This window comes from Trachypithecus francoisi, unplaced genomic scaffold (genome assembly GCF_009764315.1).
Source record: "Trachypithecus francoisi isolate TF-2019V2 unplaced genomic scaffold, Tfra_2.0 Lachesis_group5, whole genome shotgun sequence".
In the NCBI taxonomy this organism is placed as follows: domain Eukaryota; kingdom Metazoa; phylum Chordata; class Mammalia; order Primates; family Cercopithecidae; genus Trachypithecus; species Trachypithecus francoisi.
The window spans coordinates 124,400,863-124,415,911 of record NW_022681470.1 but is presented as its reverse complement, the minus strand read 5'-3'; the positions used below and the strand labels follow the sequence as shown (position 1 = coordinate 124,415,911).

Sequence of the window (15,049 nt, the reverse complement as noted above, 5' to 3'; positions counted from 1 at the left end):
AGAGCATTTTGTACATATTTGATTGAACTGTAAATAATTTTTAACATGTGTCTTTCTCCCTTGCTAAACTATGAGCTCCATAAGGATAGACGTCTTTCTTTTTAAAATTCACGTTGTATTCCTAGTTTCTAGCACAATTTCTGGATTGCAGCAAGTGCATAATAAATATATGTTAGCACTACATCTCCATCGAGATTGCAAACATCCCTGAGCCTTGGACCATGCAGTCTGTTTTTTGAATCTCCTGCAGTCCTTAGCACACTGCTGGTCACACAGCAAATACTAAACACACACTTGCAATGGACTGATACTGAAACTGCCTACCTCTGAAGAAACAGAACATTAAGTCATAGCAGGCATTTGAAAAGAAAAAAGAACAAAAGATGAGATCTACTGAGCATAGCTTGCTTAGAAATATTATTGTTGCATTCCTAACCAGGGAAGATGGGGTAGATTAGAAACTTGAATGCATGACTAAAAAACTTGTTCAGACAAGAGGGGCTTAGTTAATTTTGTGGGACACTGGGGTTCTTTCTACAGCAGATGGGGAATAATGTACTGCGGAAGCTGAGAGGATAAACAAAGCAGTGTCATGGAGTTTAAACTATCGAACAGAGGAATCTACAAAGAGGCTAGTAGAGAGGAGGGAAGAAACAAGCTAAAATAAACAGATGGGTGGACAGAGAAAATATAAAGCATGAAAACAGATAACCCAGGTCCTCCAGGAAAAAGGGAAGTAGGAAAAATTGTATGTCAAGAAAGAAGAAACACTCTAGGGAAAACACTGAAGTAATCGTGTAGCAGCAATTACATGGCGTGCCTGGGTGTGTGCTAAAAAACAGCAACAACAACCACAATAAAAAGACAAGAAGCAATGTCTGATGCATGTGCAGAGAGAAAACGACTCCTAAAGGGAATGTGGCCGTTAATATCAACATGAACTGAAAAACCACACAGCCACATCATCCAGATGGGGTCTGAAATAATGGGCAAAAGGGCAAGGACTTGTATAAAAATGACAGTAACTGTGGCTCCTAGCATTTGAATAGAGCTGTGCTGTGTATAATACGTTCACACACATCTTTTCATTTAAAACAACGGAGTTGAGGCCTTCTGACATTATCCAGTATATATTTTCCCTCCTGTCAGTCCCTTGCCTGGATTGTTACAATAGCTTCTAACTGGTCTGCTTGTTTCTGCCCTTGTCCCTCTAGCATACTGTATCAACACTGCAGCCAGAAAGATCCTTTGCAAAAATAAGCCAGATCATATCAGTCTTCCTTTCTAAAAGCCTTACTGGTTTCCTGCCAAGGACTTTGCTATTTCAGGGTCTTTGCACTTTCTGTTCATTCTGAATGGAATGTTTTCCCCCTAGATACCCACATCATTCATTCCCTCACTTTTTTAGGTGTTTGCCCATATGCCATTAAATAGGCAGGTGTTCCCTGGCCAGTCTCTCCAGTAATTTATATTCTCCTAAGCTTGTTCTATTTTCTCCATTACACTTGTCACCATCTGACATATTATGTATTCATTTGTTTATTTGTCATTGTCTGTTTCTCCCTACTAAATTGTGAGCTGCATGAGAGCTGGGATTTTCACTACTGGATTGTGCCAGTGACTGTTATAGTACTGGAACATAGTGGTTGCACATTAAAGATTATTGGATAAACAAAGAAACATACATGGATGAATCTGACAACTGTTGCCAACTAGAGGTGGAATTTCATTGACTGCATATGTGAGACAAAATGAAACAACACAAAGTATTGGTAAAACAATCGGTGCTTTCTGATCTCGTGGATCACTTTCCTATTCTTAAGACTTCCTTTTTGGATTTCTTCCACACTATCATTTTATTTTGGTTATCCTTCTCTTTCTTTGATCCCTTCTTCAGATTTGTTCCTCCAGAACTCCCTACTCCTTCACAGAGTATTAGGTTAAGTAAGAAATAAGAAAATACATGTGCAGTTTCTATCTTGGGTCTGGAACACAGTGGGCGTTGGAAATGTCAGTTCTTTCTCCTTTATATCCTCCAGTATAGGCCCATAATTCCTTTGAGTTTATCAACTTCAATACACTCAAATCTAAGTTTTTCATGCTACACCCCAAAACCCCCTCAACCTAAAACACTAACATCAAACCCTAACTCATTATCTTTTATTTTTCTTATCTCAGTGGAACCATAAAAAAGCTGGACATCTTAGTCCTCTTATTATCAGCTGTTTACTATACCTATGCCTAATATAATGAGAATCACTGACTCTTGGAGGAAGAATTAACAAGACTTTATTAATTTCATCTCTGTTTCCATTACCATGGCCAATTACCAAATCCAGGACCCCATTATGGCATATCTGAAATATTCTCAGTTCCCCATTTCCTTCTAATCTCTACCTAGTCTGTAGGGCTCCTTAAATGTCACTTCCTCAAGGAGGCTTTCATTGGCCCCTTCAATCTAAATTAGGTCTCACTATGAAACAGATTCTATATATCTTGTATCTTTTCTATGTAGCTCATATGAAAAAATAATTTTGTCTGGTTAGTGTGATTCTTTAATATCTGTCTCTCTATATTCTGTATGTTTTATGAGGACAGAAGCTGTGTATGTTTTATTTATTGCCCTGCAGATGCTCAATTGCTGGTGCATTGCTTATCTCATGGCAGGTATGCAATAAAGATTTCCTAAAAAATATATAGGCTTCTTCAAAACTTCCGACTTTGTTGGCCTCCAGAGCTTTATGTATTTCTATTTTCATTCTTCAGTTCATTTTATTGGACAAAATGGAAATGAATAGTCATCTTAACGTGGATTTCTTTCAACCTGTTCATTTCAAATATTATAGCTAATAGTAACATTTATTTAGGACATATTTGGTGCAGGTACCATGCTAAAAGCACTTCATACATCATCTAATTTATAACTCTATGAGGCAGATACTTTTATTATTTCCATTTCACAGATTAGTTAGCTGAGGCAAGTTCACACAGCTATGAAATGGCAATGCCATAGTTTGAACCTAGGCAGTGTGACAGAGTAGTCCCATGCCTAATTCAGGAAATTCTTTCACCATAAATATAATCTGCTAAAATTTTACAAACTTTGCTTTGTATTTCAATGAGGGCAATAGTTTCTGAAGACATTTTTATGGTCACTTTCTTTAAATATGTCTGCTTGCTAAAATGACACTGGGAAGTCCAAATTCAGCTTTATGACACGTCTCTCCTCTTATGTAAGATATCTTAATATATTGTTTAGACTCCTTTCCCTCTCTGCTTGCCAAAGATGTAGTTTCCTTAATCATGCCCTTTCTGGCAGCTTCAGCTATTCTCTTCCAAACATATGAAAGCATATGCAAGCCTGGATCATTCTCATATAAACAAAACAGTCTTTTCCTCTATTCCATTCCTCTTCTTATCCCTTTCTTACTGACCTTTCTCAAGTTACTGAAAGTGTATTCTGCACACTTTGTTGTTACTTCCTCAGTCTTCATTCATTCCTCAAATTATCACCTCCTGGATTCTACTTTTCATCATTCCATTGAAGTTGCTTCTTGGGCCAGGAAAAGCTAAAATGTGTTTGGTCTGAAGGTTATGCTAAGGAGCTTACCTTAGGACTATGGTTATGATGGGAGAATTTTAAGCAAGGGCTAAAACAAACAGACCTGCATTTTTAGAAGAGTCCTGCATAATAGTTGGGGAATGGATTAGATAAGGAGGACAAAAGAAAGCAGGACAGTTAATAGAATGTTTTAGAGTTCCAGGAAAGAATACGTAAGCAACACACTGAGGCCTCAGCAGTATGTAAAGAATGTAAGAGGAGGGAGATGTAAGAGATAAGAACAATAGTCATTGCTGACTAGCTTGTGAATAGGATGAGTAATAAGATGACATCCAGGCTGAACTGCAGCTTTTTGAGTTAGGTAAGATGGGGTTCATTGAGACAGAGGACTCAGGAGGAAGAGCAGGCTTGGAAGGAACGGGAATCAGTTTAGTTCTAAGTATGATGGCTACCGGGTTCCTTGTTCAGACGATGCAGGTGGAGGTGACCCCAAGATACAGTGACGCAAGTCTGAAGCACAGAAAATATGTCTGGGATGGAGAAGAGTTGAGTCATTGTGTAGGAAAAGTTTAGATTTATCATAGAGAAAGATTCTACAGAGAGAAGGAAGCAGAGAGGTGAATACAGACACTAACATCATGTTCTTTCAATCCTTTTCTACTTTCCCCAATCTGTTCCTCAGTTTCCATCATATGAGGCTACACGCTGCTCTCTGAACTCAGTGATTTTCTCAAGGCCCACCTTCCCCTACCTTTTCCATGAGGTTAATAACAGAAGGAAAAAGGAATCATATTAAACATATTTCAAAGTAAAGGATCAACGCTGCAGGACAAGAAAGAATTTTGCTTTGTAGAAGTGTAAAAGGGGTATCTTAGGTTTTGGTATTAATTAAATAAGGAGTTAAGAACCCAGAATTTTGAATTTAATTAGAAGTTTCCATTTATAAATATTTAAAAATTGTTTATTATTGGACAAATAATTACTTATGGCATAAAACTTTTTTCTAGAGATTGACCATCTTTATTGGAACCTTATATAATTCATTTTTTATTTGCCCTTGAAAAGTTTTAGAACATTTTGAGAGGTTGACAATTTGAACATAAAGTAAATGATGCAAGTTATGGTACATTTTTATCACTGAATCATAATTTGAGAGATGAAAGGGATCCCTTTAAAATGCAGATATTGAGGTATTGGAACAACTCTCTATTTGGAAAAAAACTAAAGTTATAACTGTACCTGATACTTTAGAGCAAAACAATTTTAGAGAAATTCAAGTAAAATACAAACATTAAAATCCTAAAACAACTAGATGGGGTAAACATTGATATAATCTTATCAAGGTAGAAAAGGCTAACCTAAGCAAATAAAGAAAGGGCAAAAATCACAAAATCAGCCTTTGCTAGAGATGATTACACAAATTAAAACTTTTGTATGTGTGTGTATATGTGTATACATATGTGTGTGCATTGTGTATATATATATACACATATACACACACAGTTTTACAATAAAATATAAATATAAATATATATACACAGTTTTATATTTATAATACAGTTATTTGTTATAACAAATTTAATTTCTAATTTTCCAAAGAGATATCTGCATTTATAAAAACTGAAAATGCTCCCTTCCCCCAAAACCTCACCACTATCACTCACTATTTTGTTTTTTGACAGGGCACAGTATCTGCCTAGAAATGACAACAGGTGGAATGAGTGTGGACATTCTGGGGAGAAGGCCAAGGTAGTGGAAAATTCACTAGACATTGAGAAAATCTACCACAGCTGCCCATTAAGATGTTGACACTGATAAGGTCTACGATGCTGGTAAGATGGTATCTACAATGTCTTGAGGCTTGTGTAACATGTAACACCAAGGACATTCCATTCTGGATAACCTCTAAAGTAAGAAACCTTAGGAGAGGAACATAAGCTTGCACTATTTTTAATAAGATGGCTTATCTCTCTTCGATACTTCTGAAATCTTTATCTACATCCAAGACTTCACATTTCTTTGGTTTATTTAATTCTGAGTTTGGTTTTGTTTGATTAATGATCTACAAGCTTTCATTCAACCACAGTAGATTTTTTGTTTGTTCTGTTTTGTTTTTTGTCTAGGTTATCGGTATTTAAAATATAATCCCTGCAAGATTTGAGGGCTAGAAAAGGTCAAAATGCTTTCATAATCATCTTGCACTTCTTTTATTTCAAATATAAATAATATCTTCCTTCAGAAATTTTTACACCTAAGGAAAAGATGCCTAGAGATGGAGATCATACATTTAATTCAAATTGATTAAGAAGAGAAAGCTGGGAGAATTCCTGTTGAGAGGTGAAGTCAACTGGACTTCCTCGGTTGAGTGGGGACTTGGAGAATTTTCTTACAAGAGGATTGTAAAATGCACCAATCAGCATTCTGTAGCTAGGATTGTAAAATGCACCAATCAGCACTCTGTAAAAACGTACCAATCAGGGCTATGTAAAATGCACCAATCTGTGCTCTGTAAAACGCACCAATCAGCAGGATCTTAAAAGTAGCCAATCGTAGGGAGGACTGAAAAACCAGCACTCTGATAGGACAAAAACAGAACACAGCAGGGGACAATAAGGGAATAAAAGCTGGCCACTCCAGCCAGCTGTGGCAACCTGGTCGGGTCCCTTTCCGGGCTGTGGAAGCTTTGTTCTTTTGCTCTTCAGAATAAATCTTGCTGTTGCTCACTCTTTGGGTCTGTGCCAGCTTTAAGAGCTATAACACTCATCAGGAAGGTCCGCAGCTTCATTCTCTAGGTCAGCCAGACCATGAACCCAGGGGCAGGAACCAACTCCGGACACACCATATCTCCAAATCATATAGTAGTCATAGCCACAGATGGGGGAAAAGGCTCATGAAGGGTTGTAGGTTCTGGCCTTCGCATTCCATCAGTGTTTAGTTTGTTCAGTTCATACTTTTAGTAGCACAAAAATAATTTAACATGAACTCAAGAGATGATTTGGGGTTTTTATGCTGTTAAAAGTCCCAAATGTTGATTTTATTTAGAATGATGGCATTGAAGTGTTGGTATGCTTTGTGGTCAGCCACTCCCTTTGCTCTTGCAGAACTCTGTATTGCTTGGAACACTAAGTCTAAACTCCACATTTAGCATGAGACACATTTTTTTTTCTTCATAGGTAGAGGGAATTTTTAAGGGTTCCAATCTCCAGTTGTCTGCTAAAGATGAATTTCAGTGAGGTCTACTCGAGAGCACATAAAAGCAAGCTCTTCAGCTGATGTTTCAAACAGAAAATGGCAATGTAGGAGTAGAGTGTCATCAAATACAAAAGAATGAATTTCAGTAACTGCAAAGTACATTTTAGTGATGATGATTTCAGAGAGAATGCCATCCAATAACACCTCCTTTTTTTCTCATTATGACTGCCTGGAAACAATACTGTGTTGAAGGGGGGCAGAAAAAAAGAAGGTGTGGTTACAAAAGGGCTACCTGAGGCATCCTGGTGGTGATGCGACTGTTTTGTATCTTGACTGTGGTGGTGGATACATGAACCTACATACATGACAAAATTGTACAGAACTATATACAACACACACATAGAAGTAAAACTGGAAAAACTTGAATAGGATTGGTAAATTGTGTCTGTGTCAATATGCTGGTTGTGATATCATACTACAGTTTTGTAACATGTTACCATAGGTGAAACTGGGTAAAGGGTACACAAGACCTCTCTGTATTATTTCTTACAACTACATGTGAATCTACATTTCTGTCAAAATGAAAAGTTTAAGGAAAAAAATCAAGAAAGATAAAATATACTCATAATCCCATCTTAATTATAATTTTTGTTATTACCAGAAAATAATCTCCTGAGAACCAAATAAATGTCCAGGCTTTCCAGAGGCCTGGAAAGTTTTTCCAAAACTTTCAAGGGATCACACTGATACTGATGTGCTTATTGATAATTGAGTTGTGCTACATGCATGACTAACATAAGATCTGTTGGAGTTAATTATGGATTAAAATAATTTTTAAATGACCATAAGAAAAGGAATTTCATCTTAATATCTCCTGACATATTTAATGTATATAAAAATTTCCAAGAAAGGCATGCTTGACAGTGTTCTAGAGAGTATAAAATATGCAAATAAAAAGGATTATTTTATAATTTAAATGCAGTTTTCACCATGGACAGATTTTTTTTAAAAAGTTTCATTGTATTTCTAAAGCCAAATTAGTGATACATTTAAGCAGTAAATAAACATTTTAGCTATATTTGTATAGTAAAGTAGGCATACTTATATAGTTGGCATAATTTTTACCTTGATGGTAGGAACAGGCCATTTGGGGATAAAACAGTTTCTCTTAAGTGGTGAAAAAGCTACATTTTGTTCTTTCAGTCTAATCTTGTTTTCTGCTATGATTTTCTTGCGCTGTTCAAGATAAGGTCCAAAACTTGGCAGTTTCTAAAAGGAAAACACATACATAAGAAAGCATGTTAGTTCACAGAAGAGAAAAATGGGAAGATATAAACATATAAATATTATCAACAAACAAATGTGTGTCTAGGGATTGTTTCATGTATACTGTAACTAGGTCTTCACTTATTGTTTTGGACCACTAGTCTTCTAGGTATCAGGTTCCATTAATTATTAAAAAGAACACAACAGTACAATACTTTTACCAAATATGTGTGTATTACATATACAAATGTTAATTAAAATGCATTTCTAAATGGAAAAAAGTTCACAATGGCAAACCAAACCCATTCACTTAAAACAATAGCTATTAGTTAAACCATTTGTTTGGTTTACATAGACAGAAGGTGAAATCTATTGATGCTTTTTTCCCCTTCATCAGATTTTTAGCATGATATAGACACAGTTGTAGTCCCTGACAAATGCTTTTGTCAATAGCAAAGGTACTTTGCCAAAGTTCTCATCTGGATCTCTATTTTATTGTGTTCAAATTCTTATTACATCTCTTTAAAGATTGTAACTAATGTTGATTGCAATTTACTGGAATAGCTGAAAAACAAAATGGTAAAAATATTGATTTGTCTGTACAGAAAATAAATTTTATTTTGCATGGAGGCAAAAACAAAAATGAAAAGGAGAGGAAATATTACAGTGCTTAAACAAACTCCATCAGTATTCAAAATCACATCACGGAGCTTTAAATTTCAAGGTTATTCAATTGTACTTTACAAAGTTCATTTAGAAAGATACCTGGGCGTCATGGAAAAATGCTAAGTGGTTTCAAGTTAACACGAAAATGCCCTCATACCATTCATTATCCCACAATTATTTTCTCTTCACTTTGTCCTTCCCCTCTTCTAGAACCTTTGATCTTCACTTTTACTGACACATACTGCTGGTGATAGACATCACTGAATTCCAAATGTTTTGTGTCGGCCTGTAACCTGGAATTGCTAGGTCTTTTTCATAAGACTGCAAAAATATACTCTCTCTCCTACAGAATAAAGCCCATTTATCTAGCTGATGGAGGTTTGGAAAACTACAGCACTCCAAGGTCATCCTGATCTCTGACCTAGCAAGTATTTTGGTGAAAAATCACACTTGTTTCAAAACACTGGCCTCCACATTTCATCTTGCATAACGCCCGAGGAAAATGAGTTATCTGGTCCTCTAGAGACCTCAGTAGAGTAGGTAAGCTAAACTTAAACCATGTTCCAATTAAGCCGAAGTGCAAACTGCAATTGTAATTTATATTAGTGATGAACATATTTATGTGGAAATATCTAAGATTATTACTTCCATTATCAATTCATTATAATGATGTCAACACGTCAAGTAAATGGAAACAATGTTATGAATGCCAAATTAATTTATATACAATTAGACTAGAACTGAGTACTTCATCTCTATACCTTAATGCTTTCCTAAATTGTAATATTTAATGGTTGCAGTAATATGAAATGATATGGAGGGAGATAGTATTTTGTATCTATTTTGCTATAAAACAAGTGATACTGACTTGCTAAAAGCATAAAATAAATAAGAGTATAAAACAAGTCCTCCTTATCACATATATAAGCATCCTTAATATAGAAAAGACAATGCTTTTTTGAAATGTCCTTTTATGAAATGGCTTTTTCTTGGGGCATATGAGGTGTTAGGGATTACACTTGGTGCCAAAGAAATGCCTTTGGGGTCTAGAAAACGCCACATAAGGTGGTGAGCCCATGTCCACATGATATAAATCTTCAGAATGTCACCCCCTGCGAGTTTCTCTTATACCTCAAGGCCATCTCAATCCTAATCTAATATACTCAAAGACCATCAAGAATGGTTAACTGTTGAAACATATGACCTCTGGTTCTAGCAGATGCCTCATGTTAGCAGGTTCCATGAAAATCAGAACCATTATTTTCCCTGTTGGGGTTTACATGGTTCTCTGTTTGAGCTTTACCTTACTCAACATCGTCTAATGTCACCTAAGAGTTTTGTAAAGGCCATTCAAAATAAATCATTCTTGGAACTTTTAAATCTATCTTCCTATAAGCGTACATCAGGGGATAGCATTTTTTTTCATTTAGATTATTCTTTAACCAAATGAAGACAATGAATGTAGTTAGATTTAAACCATAATGATTTCAAATTGTTTCAACAATGGTAATAACAACAATAAATATTTGAAAATCTTTTGATGCTGAATATAATACAGCCTGTGTAAATATCCAACAGCCTGACACTTTCTGTCATTTTTTGCAATGATTGACCACATTTGCCATACATAAATTATGTTACACAGCCTTCCCCTGGCTAACATGCTAAGTTTCTAATGTGCTAATTGGTTTTATAATTAGTCCTAAAGAGAGAATCTCAATTTAACATAAAGATTCCTACAGGATTTTCTTTGTGCATTGGTTAGAAGAATTAATGGACTAAAAGGAAAACTTGCCAATTTTTTTTAATTGAAAGCAAAAAAAATACCAAATATCAGTGACTGCTCCTTCAACCTTCCACCAAGCATCTCCAAATCAAATTGGGTTCATTTTTGTTTAATTCCTCACTGCTACGTGGAGCTCTCAGAGACTAAGGCATAGTACCAGCTTCCAAAACTTCAAGGCTGCCATAGACGTTTTGCTTTCCTTCTTAGTTTGAAAATTTAAGTGCTTTAAAAATATGTTGTATATATTAAAGTGGTCCTAAGGATATTTGAGTACTGAACATTTTAAAAGTTAAGTTTTCTGAAAACAGAAAACATCAATTCCCTCCTGCACCAAAGGAACACCCGATCACCTTTACACATACTACATTTACACATACGTTTCTGTTCTGATTTTGCAAAAAAAAAAAAAAAAAAGGAAAAAGCAAGCAAGCAAAACAAAGCTAACAAAGAGTGAAGATGAATGCATAGTTGGCCACTGTGTGTGTGTGTGCAATCAGTGATGATTAATAAAGCATTTAGTTCAAATCTCTGCCTGAACATATAGTTAATTGATTTCCTATTGCAGGAGGAGAAGCAGCAGGACCTGACAGTGCCAGCAGCAGGAGCTTTTCCTCTTCATTCATTATTTTCTTACAGAAAAGTTGTAGCCTGCGGTAACTCAAAGTGAGAGGTTTTGAGCGTCATGCTATATTTCTTAAACAAAGGAAAAAGTTCTTTAGGACTATCAAAAGCTGCTTTGTAACTGATGAACTGAACAAAGCTCAGAAATGGTGTGATTTTTGTTTCAATAGTTTCTCCAGGGATTCATCATTGATGAATTTGTTCTCACCAGAAAGGCTAAATCCTACTCATTTAAAGATAACAGTATCTTACACTAAAACTGTCTCTATCCAGATACAAAAAGCATTACATTGCCGATAGAAAAGTGACAACATAATGAATCAACAATGATACCTTAAGCCAGCAAAGCTTTAAGGTAAAGAAGTCTATTTGGATTATAATTTATTCATGGATCAATCTAAAGGTAATTGAGCATATTATGAAGTAGAAAAGGGTTCTTGTTTGTAATAGAAGCAAGCACTTGCATCTTCCAGTTTAAATTGCATAATTTTTATGAGAATGGTAGCAAGTTGCCTAATAGCACTAGTCTATAGTACTGTAATGGATCAACTCTATTTTCTCAATCACACTCTCTTATCTAATTGGAAACAATAACAGAAAGACAAGTAATTACTTGGATATCCAAATTGTAATATGTGAAAGATGAAAATATTTCAGGCTTATATCAGAATATATCACTCAGTATCAGATATATATGTATATATATGTATCTCATTCAGTATAAACCTGAAATCTATCTATCTATCTATCTATCTATCTCCTTTATACCTATTTCATGTGTGTGTGTGTGTGTGTGTATACAACTGACAGACTAAAGGATAAGTTACATGTAAAGGATATCTAAAAGTTGACTATTTTTTCCCAAAAGACATGTTTGCCTATGACATAGTTCTATTATTTATCAGTTTTTTGACATTTATTCAACAAATACAACATTTAATATCCACTCTGGGCCAGGAACTGTCCTGTGCTACATTAAAGGCTAAACAATTTCCATACAGTGTAGTACAAATTATAATTGTTATTAATTTTATAAGTATCTTTTGCTATTCATGAAGGGCTAGTGTCAGATTGAATTATATGTCAAATATACCTGGTTATTTCAGTTATCTCAAGGAATAATATGCCAGACTCCCTGGAAAACTGTTTGAACTCAATAAGATAACCAATAATTGCAGAGAAAAATGAAGAAAAAAAAATGTTCAAAGAGTTGATCTTTAAAAAACTCAAAAAGCTAATTGAAATAGTTCTTGGATACCTAAAATCAAAAATATGGGAGCAGTGTGGTATAATGGTTGAGAGCATGGGTTCTCTGAGTCTGTTTCATTATCTATAAAATGGCCATTGTGAGGTTTAAATAAAGTAATCCATGTAAAGTTTCTAACTCACCCTAATTTCAATCTCTGTGTGCTCAGCATGATTTAAGGTAGCATAGGAGATAGAGATGTGAAGTCTCTCTTTTGTTCTGTACTTTCTGAATTCAATTACTTTTCTTCTTTCCTCTTTTCAATTCTGAAAGTAATCAGTTACTTACATTTGATGCTGTTTTTATTTCAAAATCAGTTTTAGCATGGTTTAGAATCAGAAGCTCAGATTTTCCCATGTGTAACTGGCATGTAATGCTTAATCACTGATATAACAGTACACAATGTTTCATGATATTATCAAATTTGGACAGTAGAAAACAACAAAAAGACAGAGACAGAAAGTCCATCTACATATTACATGTTACCATAGTGCTATGTGGTGCCAATGATGCAAATCAGGACACTGGCATTGGACATGTAAAATATATAAAATATGAGTATTAGTTTAACCTGATAAATGTAAGCATACAACTTTTGATCAAAAGTATGATATCTAAATCTGTCAAAAGAGATAGTTCATGTTTCATAGTGAAAGTAGAAAGTCAACATTCATATAGTGATTAAGGAAATAATTTAGAAGTCAAATTTGCATTAAAATCAGTTTTGCACTCATTAGCTGTGTGACTATGAGCCAATTACTTAACTATTCTGCTACTAATTTTCCTTATCAATGAAATGAGAATGACAGTATCAAACTCACGATGTTGGTATAAGCATTAAATAGAATAATATTTGCAAAATGCATGCCTGCCAATTTATTCCCATAAGCCTTAACTGCTTCTATTGCACTGTGTACTGCGCTCTGTGTTTCCATGTTTGCTCATGCATCCCCTCTGCCAGAATACCCCATCCTGTCTTTTTCACCCAGTACATGCCAATTAAGCTATTTAGTTTCAGCTCAGTCTTCATAACACCTAAGTAATCTCCTTTACCGATTACCCTCCCTGCCCAGTGGTTTAGAATATCCTGGGCATATTTTCATCTCTGCACCTACTACACTGCCTTATCATCATTAGCTTATGCGTCCATCGGCCCAGCTTGAGACCCTAGACAGGCAGCTTTGATCCAGCACATAATAGGTGCTGAATATAATGTTTCAGAGCTTAATGAATGAATGAATGAATAAACGAATGAATGAATATCTTGAATATATTTACAAAACCTTTCTGGTTGTTTGAATTGTCAAACAATCCCAAACAATTACTTTCAGAAGCAAATTAAAGTATATAAATAGGTTTTTAAATATGACATGAAGTAAAAAAATCATACTTACAGAAAAGCTGTGATTCATACATTCAGAAAACATTTATAAGGAGCCGGACACTTGAAATTTATACAGAAAGGATAGTGTGTGACCTTAAAGAGCCTATATTAATAACAATTGCAATACCCTGTGACAAGGGCTGTGGCAGAAGTGACACAAACTGTTATATGAGCAGTGATAATGTGTATCTAACCCAGGCTGAGGGGTCAGAGATTTTCTAGAAGAGGTGTCATCCGAGCTAAACTCTGAAGGATAAGGTGAAGGCAGGACGGCAAGTGGTGCAGGTGGAGGCGTGAGGTCAGGAAAGAGGAAGAGAATCCTCCAGGTGGAAGAAACAGCGGAGGGAGAAGGGTGACAATTTGGAAAAGGCACCAGGGAGCCAATGGACTGCTAACCCTCTGCTCTATCGTTCATAAGCTACAAGAGGGTGAGGCACTTCCCCTGTGAATAGGAGGCAGAGCGTATGATGTTGTGAAGTGATGAAGTCAGATCATGAATTAGGAATAATGTCAATCAAGAGAAGAAAATCTAACATTCATGGAATGCTACCAAAGGATGATGGAAATAAGACTTGCTTCTGCTAAGTGCTGTGCAGGTGCTGGAGCCTAAGCCACAAAGAGGACCAGGAGGCTGTTCCTTCCAAAAGCAGTTCTTAGCCTCATGAAAATGATTGAGTCATATTCAAAGGAACTGAGATAAGAAAATGATTATTTTAATATTGAAACAATTTAAATAACTCACATCAGGTATCTCTTTACAAACTGTAAAGAGACTTTTTAAAGTAAGGATTTTTCAAGAAATACCTCTAGGTTGGGATTTAGCAAATGTGATATTGATGGTATGTTTTAGGAGAAACCAGAACAAAGAGATGGTCCAACCATTATGCATGCAGAAATGTAGAATTTTGAAGGAGAGGGGGAATAGAAAAGAGAGGAGAGGGTAAAAGAAAGTGTGAAAAGAGAGGGCAAGAGAGAGGGCGCAAAGCCTATTGTTATGAAGCTGAAGGACTTTTATAAACAGGGAGCGTCACTATTGAATTTTAAGATGTTTGCATTGCTCCAATCTAAATTCTCCTCCATAGCCTCTATCTAAGAACATCTGCTACACACTTACATGCCTTGGTGAGAAATTTGGAAGAAAATCGGGGAAACAGGGTTGAGTTTCATGGTTGGGTTGGCATATAGCTGAAAAGAATAGAAACCAACAGGAGGGAGATTTGAGGGAGATTCAGAATTTAATGATAGCTGGAGTTTATAGCCAGAAGGAATCTGGAGAACAGAATCTCTGGAGATTTTGTATCAATCTCCAGAAGGACAGGACTGGAT

General features: G+C 35.6%; 1 protein-coding gene across 5 annotated transcripts in view; it reads right to left on the bottom strand.

Moving 5' to 3' along the window:
• DPYD (dihydropyrimidine dehydrogenase) overlaps window positions 1-15,049 on the bottom strand; it is an 881,134-nt gene that overhangs the window by 27,823 nt on the left and 838,262 nt on the right. For all 5 annotated transcript variants that reach the window (XM_033199100.1, XM_033199098.1, XM_033199103.1 and 2 more), the window contains one exon: window positions 7,880-8,023. In XM_033199100.1, the coding sequence (XP_033054991.1) occupies window positions 7,880-8,023 (144 nt within the window). The remainder of the gene's footprint in view (window positions 1-7,879; window positions 8,024-15,049) is intronic.